Source organism: Sceloporus occidentalis, unplaced genomic scaffold (assembly GCF_023333645.1).
Source record: "Sceloporus occidentalis isolate IW3139 unplaced genomic scaffold, rSceOcc1.0.p SCAF_1, whole genome shotgun sequence".
Lineage (NCBI taxonomy): Eukaryota > Metazoa > Chordata > Lepidosauria > Squamata > Phrynosomatidae > Sceloporus > Sceloporus occidentalis.
Window position 1 is genome coordinate 243649824 of NW_028316981.1, and position 16362 is coordinate 243666185.

General features: G+C 40.9%; 1 protein-coding gene across 3 annotated transcripts in view; it reads left to right on the forward strand.

Annotated features, from left to right (window-relative positions):
- LOC149323691 (kelch domain-containing protein 3-like) overlaps positions 1-16362 on the forward strand; it is an 81932-nt gene that overhangs the window by 29943 nt on the left and 35627 nt on the right. For all 3 annotated transcript variants that reach the window (XM_089512067.1, XM_089512058.1, XM_089512076.1), the window contains 3 exons: positions 3919-4019; positions 6051-6136; positions 9242-9323. In XM_089512067.1, coding sequence (XP_089368193.1) covers positions 3919-4019; positions 6051-6136; positions 9242-9323 — 269 coding nt within the window. The remainder of the gene's footprint in view (positions 1-3918; positions 4020-6050; positions 6137-9241; positions 9324-16362) is intronic.

Below are 16362 nucleotides of genomic sequence, written 5' to 3' on the forward strand. Positions count from 1 at the left end.
TTTCCATTAATTCCTCCTCCTCTCCTTGGCAGCAGAATAAATTGAATAACTAAATTATCTTCATCCTTTTCAGTTCATGACACCCCCCAAATCATTCACTCTGTCTAGATAAGATCAGCTTTTCAGGTAGCTAGGAGTTGGCAACAAGCCTGGGAATTGATGTTAATTGAGTAGGACAGAAAAACTTGGAAAGATTACTTTTTAACTACAGCCCCCACAGTCCCCAGTGGCAAGGCTACCTGTGAGATTCTGAGTGCTGTAATCCAGAAAGGAACTTTTCAAAAGCCTGTATGAGAGATGAGGACAATGGCACACAGGAATCAGGGAAGAAGGCTAGAATGAGAAATGGAAACATTGACATTTGGGAGAAAAGTATTGAGTATGGTGTAAAACTGTCCCTTGGGATGGGGCAGTTCACGAATCAACGGTTTGGTGATATCCATTGCTCAAAGCCCATAACCCATTCCCTGACATGACTAAAAGGGAGGGGGGAATTCTGCTCTTTCCCATTTCCAACCACCTTGGGAGATACTTGATACCACTGTTTTGCACTTGAAACCCTTGAGAGTTAATTCAAACAATCTGGATATCAAAAAGCAGTAAGTGGCAGGTATACTTGATTCCATAGACCTGCTGCTAGAGTAGACAACAGCAGTGAGTTTTAATAGCAGTTATTTCAGCATAACACACTTGCTGTTGCTGTATAGATGTCAGCTGTACTGCTTCATAGAAAACTAGTACGGGAGCTACCGTAAGTGAAACAGAAGGAAGCCTCTGGCTTGAATCTCTCCATTGCCATGTCCTCACTTACCTTAGGCAAGCCTCTCTCTTCTTAGTCTTTTCATCTGCAAGGCTGGGTGGGTTGGTGTAAGGATTAATACACAGATTAGGCAGCCAAGGATGTCTGCACACTTTTTGAGTAGCAAGTCTCAGCCCAGAGATAGGAAAGTTAAGAAAATTGCTGATGAATTAATCATTATTAAGCTTTTTTAAAAAATCTCATTCAATTGGTGTCCGGGAAAGCAGCCAAAGGGCTGATAAGGCAGCTAGTTCTCAAACAAACAAAGCCTCTCCCAGCACAGCAAAGTCAGTGTGAGCTACACAGTCCTGGAGATTCACAGTAGTTCTACCAAAAGGGATTACCAAGAGAATTGTCAGACGGTCCGAGGTTCAGGATAACAGATAGGCAGGTCGATAAAGCAGTCCAAGGTCAAGGTTTCCGGGTAGTCAAGACAAGAAGCCAAGGAGCCAGAGACAGAGTCTTTCCTCTAAAAGAGTCAGATATCCACTGGCAAAGAACCACACATGCTCCAGGTGCTTAAGAAGGCAAGGAGCTGGCCTTCAGCAGTGTCTGATTACGAAGACGCTTCTGATAAAGCCTCCGAGATCTTCGAAGGCCCTCTCTTTCTGCTCGACGCTCATTGAAGGTAGGCACGCTGCCCAGATCCTCCTCCATGTCCACAGCCTCGGCACCAGGCAAACTTGACTGCTGAATCTCTGGAGGGGCCATAGACTCTGCTCCAGCAGAACTAGGGCCAGCCTCTGGCTCCTCCATTACAGGTTCAAGCCCCAGGGGCTCTGGCTCCTCCATTACAGGTTCAGGTCCCAGGGGCTCTAGCTCATCCTCTGAGTCCTCCAAGCCGTCCTCCAGGCTGGGCATGACAATTGGGGCAAAAACTTAATATTATATTTATTTTAATTTGCCATTCAAATTTAAGTTAAACACATGTATGTTATGCCCAAGATTGTAAGGGCAGCCTGTTTATCCTGAGAGCGTGTAATGAGAATCCCTCTCTCTGTGAACTCATTCACAGTAGGGCTGAAACAGACATTGAGACACCAAATTTGGTTTTAAACACCATGCATGTAACATTTATTGAATCACACAAGTAACACCAACATTGATTATCAAGAGCTCTTTCACTCACACATTCATACAATACTCACACACACTTTCCTTCCGCCCTGGGTTGCCATAATTGTCCACTTTTACCAGGGACAAAATGTGGAACAAATTCAAGACCAAACTGTAGGACAACTGCAGGACAAAACTCAGCCCAAAATGTAGGACATTGAAGAAAAATGGTGGACCTTAAATGTCCTACATTTTGAGCTGAGTTTTGTCCTGCAGTTGCCCTACAGTTTGGTCTTGAATTTGTCCTACATTTTGTCCCTGGTAAAAGTGGACAATTATGGCAGCCCTACCCGCCGAACATTGATCAGTTGTTCTCGAAGGCTGGGGATGACACCGTTGCCGCGGTTGGTGCCAACAAAATGGAGATGAAAGTCCAGGGTCTTTATACTTTTTCTTCTCTCTGGCTCTTGGCTGCTGAAGTCTTGCAATATTGCAGCCCATTACTCAACTTCCTCTTTTGGGAGGACAGACAGGTTGTTCAGATCAGTCTGTGTTCAAAGCAACTCGTTCTGTTCAAAGTTCTCCATTGTCCTGTCAGTTCCTCATCATGGCGACTCAGGAGATAAGGTTCTTCCCAGTCATAGTTCGTCACACCTGGACGGCACCCCGCTTCAGCTTCCAAGTTTTCAGACTTTCCTCGCCTCGGTTGCCAAATACTTTCGTCACATCAATGCTTTGCGCGGAACCATCTTGTTTGGTCCTTTAGCTATGTTTAAAGCACAATTCCTTGGTTCTTCGGTTCTTCAGCTCTGGGTTTAAGTCAGAACTCATTCATTCGTCTTACATGTATTAAAGACATTACTAGAATGAAGCTGAAAAATACCATCCAATACACACAGAGAGAGGTGAAACTCCCTCTCTCTAGTTTGAGCTTGTGACAGAAATAAATAACTGCATGAATTTTGAAAACCAAATTCTCATCCACCAAAAAATCCTTTGACTGGATCTCTGACTCCACACAGCCATCTGACTGGATTAAGCCAAAACTGCAAAAGAATACATTTGTCCACTGATTCTACCTTTTGCTAGGCTGCAAATTTTCTGATCAGGGAGACTGAACAACGAAGACAGTGAAAAAAGCAGCAAACCTGCAATTTCTTATGGGAGTTGTAGGTAGGAAATGGACGTCATATGAACAATCACATCATGGTTGACTGCAGCCTTACAACAGATCCTGTAACTGGAGCAGTACTGGCTAGTCCTGCCTGATGTGGTGAGAGGTATAGTTCCTTGACGGCCCATATTCCTAGATGTTCTTTGATGTCAGAAAGGAATGTTATCATCAAAGTTCTTTATTCTTGTTGTTGTCCTTATGTGCCTTCAAGACAACTCTTACTTATAGTGATCCTATCAGAAGCTTTTCTTGGCAAGATTTATAATGTTTGTCATTGCTTTTGTCTAAGCCTGAAAGAGTGTGACTTGACCAAGTTCACCCAGTGGGTTCTGCGGTGGAGTAGGGATTGAAATACTGATCTCTCTAGTCCTAATCCAACACACAAGCCATTGCACTACACTGGCTCTAAAAGTTCTTTATGTTTGAGGAGGAAACCTGTTGCAGTTCTTTTGGAAGACTTTCAAATACTTGTGAATCAGAGTAATTAAATCCCTACTTCTGTTGCTATTTCCCCACCTTGTTCCTATTCACTTCTATTTTGAACCAGGAGTGCCTAAGGCACAGTTCAAGACTAAGTCATTTGTTTCATATAGTTCCCAGATGTTCTGAGTCCTTAAAATTGTTTTCTAAATTCAGCACTTTTCAAAATTTGTGGAACACACCCCATAAGAACAATTTAAAATTACTGAAAGTTTTCCTTTTGGAAATGCACTGAGTGATCCATCTAATCTTCCTCCATCAAGGAGAAAGAAGATTTATACATGAGTCTAAGGTTTATTTTCTATTGTTTACCACTTCTCTATTCATATCCTTTTGGGTTTCTGTGATATTTTTGTTTAAATGAGCTGTATGGCACACTGTTCCTTTCAAATGATGCTTAACATTTCAGGTCAGGCCATGCTTTTGCAACAATTGGAGAAATCATCTATATGTTTGGAGGTTGCTCCGATGAAGATGAATATTGTACAGACGTGTTTGCACTGGACACAGGTGTCTTTCATTATTACAGATCATTTTCTATGGCCTATGAATTACTGTTATAAGTTAGCAAGAGATCTGAGAATGGTTTTGAATGTGTGTTTGGCTTTTTAAAAAAGATTAAAATGATTGTAACAACCCCAGATACTTTTGGGGTACACCTCAGTACCAGCATTCAGAGAACTCCCTCCCACATAGTCACCCTAAACCATAGCTGATTTCAGAGCTACCGTATAAACAGGGTGAACTCGTATATAAGTCGAGGTCAACTTTTGGGGCCAAAAATGTGGATTTTGGGGCCAAAAATGTGGAGAGGCTGCAGGGCGATTGCATGCCCTCCTTAGTGTCTCCTCAGCCAGGCTCCTTCTCTGGGGAAAGAGCCCAGCCGAGGAGAGGCTGCACATCACGCAGTCATCTCCCTTGCTGGGCATTTCCCTTTGGAGGGAGCCCAGCCAGGGAGAGACTGCAGGGCGATTGGTCACCCTTCCCAGCACCTCCTCAGTTGGGCTATCCCTTGCAGAGGCAGCCTGGCTGGAAGGAGGCTTGCTCGAAGGACCTATTGCCCCGTGGATAAGTCTATCCAGGATTTGGGACAAAAATTTCTTGACTTATAGTCACGTATATATGGTAGTTATTATTTGTTAAGATAGTAATTAACTTCAACTTCTATTCAACTTCTATTCTGTATGCTAGAAAAATATTGTGGAAGTAGCTTTCTACCATATTGCTCTGTATGATCTTGGCATGCTCTGAATTTCAGTCGTTTTAGCCAATGAGTGCAACTGTGATTGAATTGCTGACAAATTATGACAGAGACTTCAGCACCTATTTTCAAAAACTATATTATGTTTTGTTTAAATGATGTAATTAACAAACTTTTTAGATTGGATCCAGAGCATGTTTATTTAGCCCCTACTGAAATCAATATAAAAAGTTAGCTGTGGTTATTGTTAAATCTACTGATTGGCAGTAGGAATTAAATGTGACTAATTTGGTCTTGGTCTCCTATTTCTCTTCAGTATTTCCGTTCCTGTCAATCCCCTTGAAGAGTCATACATTCACAGAGGTTAATTCTGCATTATGGGAACTGATGTAAAATTATTTATGGAAGTCTTATTCCATATTGGTGTTTACTGACTGATATGTTGGAACACTGGCTTTTCTAATGCCTTACTCGGGGGGGGGGGGGGGAGGGGGAGTCCCCATACTACCACTTTCCATCTTTGTCTAAGGCTGTGCAAATCTGTTCCCTTAACTTGTAACCTTGACTAGTGCTGTTGATTGTTTTGTTCATGATCTTCTACAGATCAAATTTGTTATTCGAAAGCCATGGTAGGGGCTGAGCAAACCGATCAGGATAGCATGTGTGAGCTTCTATCCAGTATAATTACTGGCCCGGGTGCTCACCTAGGTTGGTTCCAGGGTCATCCAGGGACAGGTGGGTGTTTACATACCTATCTCACACTTCCCCTTACCTTGCTGCATCATTGTTCCTACTGAGAAGGTGCCCATAACCACATCTGAAGCAGAAATGGGGCACCTGGCTGCTACCATGTGGCAAAGCACCTCATTTCCATGTCAGACACAGTGACATGGGCTTCTCAGTAAGAGTGACAGTGAAGCAAAGTAAGGAGCACCAGGACCAGGAGGGGGGTGTCATTTAAACAGCCAGGGTTTGCCACAGAGTTTCCAGGAAACTCTGTGGCAAATCAGGGGTCAGAATGACCCAGGGTAAAGGGTATTTACCGTGGGATCAGGCCAGATCCACCGACCTGTACAGACAACCCCGTAGTGAAATTCAAGTTTAATGCAGCTCAATTTAGGATTTCTATCAGAAAAAGCTTGGAAATTACATAGCCTAATTTGTGGTGTATATTATTACTGAACTCCTACATTATTATTAGTACTCCTACATTTTTTAGGACTCCTTGTCAAAGTCTGTGAAAAATATCTGCTTTCTTAGATTGTGAAAACTAAGAGAAAATGTAAAATTGTGTGTGTGTGTGTGTGTGTGTGTTGTTTTCCTGTGTCCTGCTGCCCAAGTATCTTTAACATGGCAAAAGTGTGAAGTGAAAGGAGAAAAGCCTGTTGGAAGATCCCATCATACATTCACAGCACACCATGATAAGGTAAAAAAAATCCTTCAATTTTTGTTTGTCTTGTTTTGTTTAATTTTGTTTTGGAATGATGTTGCCTTCAGTTTTATTGTTTGAAAGGAGAACCGGAAATATTGCAGAAACTGAATGTGGTAACATGTCTATTGCAAGAATGAGCAGACTTTAGGCTTATAGGATATTAACTAGTTTATTCTGCAGTGAGTTGCAGAAGTACACTTTGAATTACAAGAATTCTGGACTGAAGAATTTGTTTTGATGACCAAAGAGTTCCCTACAACAAAAATCTGCTCCTTATTTCAAATGTTCTTCATTGTGTATGTGCCTTACTATCTTACAAGCAGCTCTCTATCTACTTTCTTGTCCACTCTTGCCCTGTTATAGTGTACTTCAGGTAGGGCAGGGGTAGGCATCCCATAGGCCGTATGCATCTCCCAAGAGGTGATCTCCACTGTGATCTACATATGCCCCCACCTCTATTCCTTTTCCTGTATATCTCCCTTTGGTGTCTAAAATAAATCCTTTTTTCTTTCTCTTTCTCTTTTTTCTTTTTCTTTTTGCCATTCTGGCTTACTAATTAAATATGGATAACATTACAGGTGGAAACCTCTCTACACTCTAGGAGTTAACTCCCCCTACCATCATAGGAGTGGACAAGCCCAGCTTAGCATACACGCTGCCCCAGGTGGATAAAAATAAGAAATAAAAACAGCACATCACACTATTAAAAGCCCTTTCTTCATAATTTTCATAAATTCTTACCCTGACACATCTGGTGAGGTCCTTGTTGCACTGAGCCTCTCCCAAGACCAGCCTGTGGCTTCACCTTGAAGCAGGTCTAGATGAAGTCTTCTGGTGGCATTGCCATTGTGGGGCTTCATACAAGACTGGGCATGATTCCAAGGTCAGATCTCAGTACAAAGGTTTGTGAGACCACAAATCCCACAAGGCTTCACATGAGGTTTGGCAGGCTCTAAAGGGCCTGAGCATGAAGCAGTTGGCCATTCTTACTGGCCAGTAGTTTTAAGAAGCCTTTGAGGATGGACTGTTTATGGGGAAAACTGTGATGTGTTCTTTTTATTTCTTGTTTTTAGCCACCTTGAGTCTTGACACTGGAGAGAAAAAAGACAGGAAATATAATTAAAATAAAATGTGTGCTAGTGTAGTGACTTGTCCTTTCCCCCTTGGGAATGGAGAGTTTTCACTGGCCAGGGAGGGCATGTTTTAAAATGGAATGGCAGGAAGTCTGCAATGGGGGAAGGAGTGTTGATTGATTTTCCCAACGCCCTTTCCTTCTTCTTTGGTGGTTGCTACTTTGTTCAGTTAGGATGTTGTTGTTAACTGTTCTCAAGCTGACCTTGACTCATGGAGATTCTGTGGATGAGACCTCTCCAAGAACACCTGTCCTCCACTGTTCTGCCAGGTCCTGCAGGCTCATGCCCATGGCCTCTGAATCCAACCACCTAACATGTGGTCTTGCTTTCTTTCTATCGCCCCTCTACCTTTCCTAGCATAATTGTCTTTTCCAGTGCTACATGCCTTATCATGATGTGTCCAAAGTAAGGCAGTGTCAGTTTAGTCATCCTGGGTTCCAGTGAGAGTTCAGGCTTAATCTGTTCTAGGATCAATTTGTTTATCTTTTTGGCCAGCCATGTTATTCACAGCACTTTTCTAAAGCTCCACATCACACGCTCTCTTCACTGTCCAGCTGTCATAGCCATACATAGTGATGGGGAATACAGTGGCTTGAACAATTGCTACTTTGGTGTTCAGAGTTATATCTCTACACTTTAGGTTCCTGTCCAGTTCCTTCGTAGCTGCTCTTTCCATTCCTATTCTAATTTCTTGGATGCAGTCTCTATTTTGATCAGTATTTGATCCAAGATGTGAGAATCCCTTGACTATTTCAGTTTCCTTGTTTTCCAGTGTCCTTGATAACCAGCATGGAGAAGCTTCTTTATGCATTTGCTAGGCCATACCTATCATTTGTAGTCCTTTGAAATGTGAGGTGAAGAGATAGGCAGAGGAGTTGGCTGCATTCCAAGCCATAGTGTTTTTAGCAGATTGTTAATTAGTAAATGCTGGCCATTTCCAAGGTAATCAGCAGTCATGGTCCACATGTGTCCCCAGAGGTTTAGGTGAGCCTTACAGGGCAAGACAAAGGATTACAGCAGAGCCCCAGACATCAACAATTGGAGGCCACCAAGGTATCCCCTGAGTAACTTGTTTTGTAGGATGAAAGGAGTGCAGCACAATCTGTCTTTTAAATTAGCAAAGGAATTCAGATTAGCAGATAACTACTTTTCCAGAAGCAGAAAATTGACAAATTACCATAATACTGAGAGTTATGCCCACCCCTCTATGTGCAGGTGAAAGGAAAGAATGTAGAATTAATAGAAATTAAGGATATTAACTCTTCAGCAAAACAATTCTTTTAATGGGACATTTTTTAAAAAAAAAATTATTGAAGTGACTAAGAGAGGGAGATGCGGTGACTTAGTGGTTAAGACACCAATTCTGATGATTGGAAGATCAGAAGGTTGGCAGTTCAGGCCCGAGTGCTGCACAACGGGATGAGCTTCTGCCTCTGTCCTGGACTGCGGCCAGCACACACAAACATATGCTGATAAGGATGGCTCAACAAGGTAATTAGCTATGCAGCTGGAAATAGTCCTCAAACTTTGCAGGGAGTGAGAGAAAGAGCAAACAGAAAGCCAAAGCCGAAGTCAGGATAACAGGGATCACAATAGTCAGTCCAGTCCAGGGTCAGGTCAGCCAGAGGGTAGCAATAGTCCAGTCTGTTCTGAAGTCAAGAGTCAAGGCAACAAGGAGTCAAGATACAGGGAGCCAGTGCAGGCAGCAATCATACCAAAGGATCATGCAATAAACTCTGACATTGAGTTGGTGTCTCCCAGGTGGTTAAGTAGGAAACTCTCTTCTCAGTGCCAGCTGAGACTTGTATGCCAATTGTCTCTCAGCAATTCTCCTGGACCGACGCATGCAAGCACTTTCAGCCCTGCGTTGCTTAAAGGAAGGCGCCTCCAGGCTTGGCTCTTCCCCTGAGTCTCCACTAGGCTGCTGATTTGTCAAATGTATTACTGTTTTTGTTCTTGCTTTCAGGACATTTATTTGTTTGGAGGAATCTCTGAGTCCAAGGATGGTACCAAAATCCTAAGGAATGATATTATGAAATTAAGTTTAGGTAAGTAGGAAAAGCAAGGCAGAAACACTTGTCTGAAAATTACTAAGCAAGATTTTTTTTCTAATATACTTTAAAACTGCCTTTAAAACTTTAAAAATGTGTAAAGTTATTTTAGTTTCTGCTTCTCAGTTTTGAATGGTTTTTCCTCATATTGCTTGCTTTCCTTTGAACTTTCTGTTTGTATTTTAAACATGTGGCAAGGAACATTTGACTGTTGAATAGTAATCTAGTGAACCCAGATGTCATTTTAAATTTCAATGGGGCTTTTGTTTTGTTTTAACCTTCCATGTCAGACAGAGTGCAGATTGTATACTACAGTCCTTGTTAGACAGTAAACAAACAAATAAACAGCTGTTTTTCAGAGGGCTATCCATGTTAGGCTATTGGTACAGGATGTGTGGTTGGAAATGAAATACAGACAGTGAGGTAAGAGCAAATGTAAATTTCAAAACTATATTTTGAAGTACATTTAACTCAAATCCAGGATTTTAAAAAAAATAACAAAGGATCCCTATTATTTATTTGTGTGTTCTTTGAATTTATACCAAAATTTTCTTCCAAGGTAGAATTCAAGGCACTTGACAAAAAATTTAAAAGATCAAGCTAAAACATTAATATACAAAAGTTAAAAATATGTAAACTACAATGTTGTTCAAAAACAGTTAGAACACTTTAAAGATGTTTAAAACATAATTTCCAATAAAGATTAAAGCATACATGTTATTTTAATGTTGTAAACCGCCCAGATTGGTTCGCCACCGGGCGGTATATAAATAAAAATTTATTATTATTATTATTATTATTATTATTATTATTATTATTATACATTACTGCTTCATAATTAAAATTCAAAAGACTTGCCTAATTAAATAAATAAAAAATATCTTCACCTGCCCTCTAAAAGAAATCAAAAATCTCTGCTGAAACATATCCTAGTGCTGCCAGTCAAAAGATACTGTGGAGCTCTTCTGTTATTCAGTGATGGATTTCCATGAGTGAGACAGGGTGAATCACAAAATGAAAGCTTTGTCTGGAAGACCCTAAGATTACAGCACATATCAACACTTAACCCTTTTTTTAATCCTCGTAAAGTGTTGTATACAGTGGGCTTGGGTGGAAGGCTGTCTGTCTGTCTGTCAGGCAAGTTCTCAGGGGCAGGAGTTCACTTTAAAAGAAAGCACTTCCGATGAGGGATGAGGAAAGAATGGCAAAGAGGACAAAAGTTTTTGTTCTTTGTAATGTAAATGCTACTGGTTTATATTGCCTAAGTTTAGTGAGATAAACCAGGTTGCCCTTATCCACTCTTTCATTTTTAATCCATTGGTTTATAGATTCAAATGAGAACTCTGTTCCTAGAATGTCCATCAGAGAAGTTGGAATACTCTTGGAGTTCAAGCATCCAAAACGTATTTTTAAACACTTGTGTGTTTTATACTGCATGGTTTACCTTGTTTGGAAACACAACAATATGTGTCCATTATCATTTCCTCTGTACCTCTCCCATTATCAGACTTCCTTCATGTAACCAATTTCTATAAAAGGGAGCTATGAATGCCAGAAAGCCTCAGTGTTACATGAAAGTAGATTTGGCTCTAGAAAAAGCCACAGGAAATGGAAAAATGCTGATGATTCAGACACTAGAACAAAAATAAAATTTATAACTAAAGCTAAAAACTCTCTTAGGTAGGGGCCTCTAGATGATCACACACAGGTGAAATATATCTCCTTGAAGAGTCATGCCTATTAGGGAAATTAATTCTTGTTCTCATATGAAACCTCAAAATTTTTTTACCTCACTTGCAAGCTGGCAAGACATTCTCTCCAGGTCCCAGTGAGAGTTTTCACATTTGCAGGAAATCATTTTTGCTCAAATTGCACAATCACTCAAAACTGCAATAGCTGGTGCCTTGTTTCATGGCCTTTTAAAAATTAAAAGTGTCCAGTGGATTATTTGAGGCTTTTGCATTAAACAAATAGTTCTTCTCTCTGTGTGATTTGATTCTCAAAGGGAAAAGACACCAGTTTTGAGCAGAAAAGAATTTGTCTAGTGGAAAAAACCCCACTCCGTTTCCTATTTGTATACTAAAGCCAAGAACTTCTGCAAGGGTTAACAATTCCTTAACATTTCAAGCTACAGAAATTTTGTGGGTTTTCTTCCCATTCCTGATACCTAGTCCCTATGGTTGATCTCTGAAACTTTTATTTTGGAGCTTAATGCACTGCAAAATAAAGCAGCTTACTAGTCCTGAATTCAAGCTAAATTCAGGCTGCCCCCTGGTTTTATCACATGGCTTCTGCCCCCCAAAACCACTTTCCAGGTACAGCCCAGCTCCAATACTGGTCCCTGAACTTGCTTCAGCAGCCATTTTTCAAAGTCTGAAAGTTCCCAACTTTGATCTCCCAACTCTGCCACGATCTACTGCAGTTAACAGATTAAAAAAATTCTCTCTATTCCATGAAAAGCATCAGTAGCTAATTCATTACATTACAACTCCTTTGAGACAAGTCATTAAGGAGTACTATGTATTAGATGGTTTATAGTTATGAATGTTTGATCATTTCTGTTCGTTACTTGAGTGAAAGAATGTCTATAGATGCTAAGATAAATATTAATTTCCAGAGATTGTTAGATATTTCTTTTGTATTAGATGACAGTAGAGAAAGTGTCATAAATTCATTAATAACTATGAATGTTCATTCAGTAGATAGGCAAATCATTTGCCAACTTAATGAATCAGCATTCATGATTTTATCTTCATTAGATGCTACACATCTGTGTAGTATATTAATTCAGTTGATATTCCATGTACTTAAATAGATTATTTTATCTACTGACAAATTTGTGGCGCAGAAGAAATGCTTAGCTTTTGGTCCTAGGTAAACATTATATGTTCTGGATGGACTGTCCATTGGACAGCCAGAAGAAGCTGCCTCAGCAAAATAATAATAAATAATAAAATATTATTTATATCCCACCTCTTCCCTTTTGGAGATCGAGGTGGGTAAGAACAGAAGTTAATACAGTACAAAATAATCAAACAACGCAAACCCCATATTCCCTCCAACCCTCACCCTCCCTCCCTGAATAAAATTACCACAATAAAACCATATACAGTCTGCCCTTCCATTACATGGGAGATCCATTCCGGAACACCCCCCCCCCCCATAAAGGGAATTCTGCTTATGCTTGAGCCCCATTTAAATGAATGGGGCTTGCGCCCAGACAGGCAAAAAGAGGTGCTTTCAGACTGACTTGAAGGTGTGGAGTTTAGATGACACATGCCTTGAAGCCAGCAGGATAGTGCCCTCTAGACACCTCTAGGCCCGACTGGTCACTGGTACATCCAGGGCCAGTCATATAACACCAGTGCTTAAAGATCTTCACTGGCTGCCTATTCGCTTCCGGCCGCAGTACAAGGTGTTGGTTATTACCTATAAAGCCCTAAATGGCTTGGGCCCAGGGTATCTGGAGGACCGCCTCTCTCCATATAATCCGCCCCGCACACTCAGATCATCTGGGCAGCAACTTCTAAGAGTCGCAAAGGCTAGATTAGCTTCCACCTCTAGGAGGGGCTTCACCATCTCGGCCCCCAACCTCTGGAACTCGCTGCCCCTTGAGCTCCGCTTAGCCACCTCCCTAGCCCAATTTAAGAAGGGGCTGAAAACCTACTTCTTTGAGCAGGCCTACCCCTGACTATTTCGCCCCAGAATGCTCTCCCCTCCCCCCCGCCCCGTCCGTCAGCATTGTCAAGCTGGCACGAATTTTATTGTTTTTATTGTACTGTACTGTTTTTAAATTATGTTTGTATTATTATATTGTTGTATGTCTTTTGTTGTACACCGCCCTGATTCTAAGAAGGGCGGTATATAAATAAATTTTATTATTATTATTATGCAGAGAAAAACTATTTAAAAAAGAAACAGCTTTTTTCCGCTTCTTCCTGGCATGAAGCCATATCATGTGGTCATGACATGAGCACTCCATCTGCCTTGGGAGCCGGCGGTGCAGTTGGTGGGGTTTCAATGTGGCTTCAGAAAAGGCAGCTTCAAGCCACTTTTTCCTGCCCATCTGTTTCACCCCTAATGTACTAAATGTCAACAAGGTCCCTAGTGGATGACAATTAATCTATTTCCCTCATCAGTCCAATCTTATGCAGAATTCTATTCCCCCCCCCCCCAAAAAAAAAAAAACATTGCCTTTCAAATATTCCAGTGCAACTATTTCCATCTACCAAACTGAGCTGAACCAACTTCCTTATCCAGAGCCTTAGTGGTTTACCTTGCTAAAATATAAAGAATGTTTTGAAAGGTGCGTTATTCACAGACATCCTGTATCCATGGCCCTCTCACATGACATCTACAAATTGTCTTTTCTTTATCTTTGCTTTTAAAGGGGGACTTTGCCCACACATAATTTTATAAACACTACATCTTGGCCTACCAAAAGCGGAGAGAGAATCACTGTATTTTATACCAAGATGGGCACCCATTATTTCAGTGCTTACAGAACACACAGAGAGACACACAATCTGACAGAACAAACCTCCTAAAGAGTGATTACTGCTGAATCCAACTGGACTTAATCACAAAGAAACCATTCATTCATGCTTGATCTGAATTTAAAAGCCCCACTAGAGTATATGCTCAGATCCAGCAAGTGTGCATGAAGATAGCAAGCACAGTCAAAGGGAGCTATTTAAAAGAAAAGCTAAACATACTTCTAAGTACCATGGCTCAGAAGTATTCCCCTCCCCTTCAGCTGAGTAACTGGAACTCAATAATCCAAGTCAGCTGTGGAGAATCAGAACTAAGGGCAAAAGGATCGCCCCATCAAATTTGAGAACCACAGCTAAACAAATATGTTCCCCTTTCAGCAGTAAGACTCTTCCATGATCATCTCTCCCCCCCTCCCCCACTGGCCATGCTTCCCTCAACATGTCCCTTACCATGAATCTGCTCAGTAAAACTCAATAAAATCCCCAATCTCTTATTCAATGCAGGTTACTTTTCTTCCTTGGATGAATAAAAAGGGGAGGGGGAGGAGATTGTGAGTGATGAGGAGATGGAGGGAGAACACATCACTGCAAAGTTCCTCTATCCATTCTTGCCTGCAGGGGCTTTCAGAGAAGGAGTTTCAGTGCAAACATTGGAGACAAGGTCTCTGACAAAATGCAGCCTGGAACAAAGTTGGAATCCGGGATCTGCTGCCTAGCCAGCCAAGGCATTTTTAATCTCTATAATCTGAGATGTTCCCAGTTTTCTGGGATTTATGGTAACCCTATGAGGTATGAACAGATAGATACCCAGTTTTATGAGAATCTGATTTTAGTAGAAACCTCTTGCTCTTGTTTTTTCAGTAGTGTTACCCTTGTTTCTGAGGCCAGTCATCTAGGCAGATAATCAGAACACTATTTAGTAGTAAGACTCACCCCCACCCCTTTTTTTTGCAATGATCCTACACTTGAATTACTAAGGAGTTGTCTAGTTTTAATTGGACACACCATTGTGCAAGGGAGCTAAATTGTTCGATGTAGAGTGAGAAATCAGTAGGGGATATATGCTTATTTAGGATTCCCAGCAAGGTGCCAATTTATCAGATGTTTTATAGAGCAGTCTTAAACTAAAGTAGAATACCATATAGAGCTCTGCAAGCATAAACAAAGCAGGTCAAAACAAAAACATCATCACAAACCCAGAAGTCCCATTCAGCTGGCTGTACCTGCACTGCAGAAATAATCTATTGGCTCCATCCTATGGAATTTTGGAAATTGTAGTTTGTTGTGACACCAGAGCTCTCTAACAGAAGGCTAAATATCTCACATAACTACAATTCCCAGAATTCCATAGCATTGAACCATGGAAGTTAACCATGTAGTTCGGATGCAGCCTTGTAATCACGCAGGGTCTTGATATGGCCCATCGCAAAACCCTGGGGACTATATCCACATGCACAGTACCTCTGAGGAAGACCCAACCTCCCTTTATACCTTGCCAGGTGAAGTTCCCAGATCTGAAAGGGAGTCCTGTCTTCATTTGTTTTGAATACAAGTAGAAGTCTGCTTTATCAGAGCCCCCAATTATCCAAGAGAAGTCCAGTCACACTTGAGTGAATGTGAATAGAACTCCCTTTCAGATAATTAAGTGTTACCATATGGCCTCTTTTTTCCTGGGCATGTCCCCTTTTTCAGAGTTAAAATTTCTGTCTGTGGGGCTTTTTATATAAAAAAAAAGTTCAGGCTGTCTCACAAGGCCTCTCCACTCCTCTAAAACACAGAACTGAGCAGCCCTTGTAAATCTAATTAGTGTGGATCTATGGGACAAAATTAAGCACCATATTGAGAATACCCTGTCAGTAAAAATAGCCAAGATGATAGCTTTTGAATATATCATCATCACTCTGCACCAGAGGGACTGACAGGGAGAGGTTGGAGGAGAAAACGGAATGGCAGCAACAGCTACTCTGGTGAGGAAGCAAGTGATAAGCTTCTTCTTTTTTCTCTGGAATCCCTAGATATTTAACTAGGTTAGAGTCAGGTAGACGTACCATGCTATAGATTCTATGATTCTATAGCTTTTGAAGTGAGAGAGATGAGAAGTCATATAATTTAAGCAACTATGCTAGTGGTCCAATTGATCCAATTATTTTACTGATGCTTTTAGAATGCCAGTTTGGTCAACTGCATAAAATCTTAACTGTATATTATTCTAACTGCTGCTGTCATTCATGTTCTCCTAGAGGACTTTTTCAATGCTCACATAACCTAAGGATAAGCTTTAATGTGATATACTGCTTAGAGTTTTGTGTACATATTGTTCAATACTATTGATTCATGTAACACTTTCTACTGAATTTTTTTTGTCTTAAAATGTCTTAAATGATGCCCGTAGCACATTCCAGTTAAATTCTGTTTAACTAGATTCCTACATCCAATAGTGTGCCAGCTAAAAGGGGGACTCGTTTATTTCAATCCACCAATAGCCATGACAATTCTCACTTGAAATACCACTATGCTATAAGCTGTGAAAATTAAAACCAGAT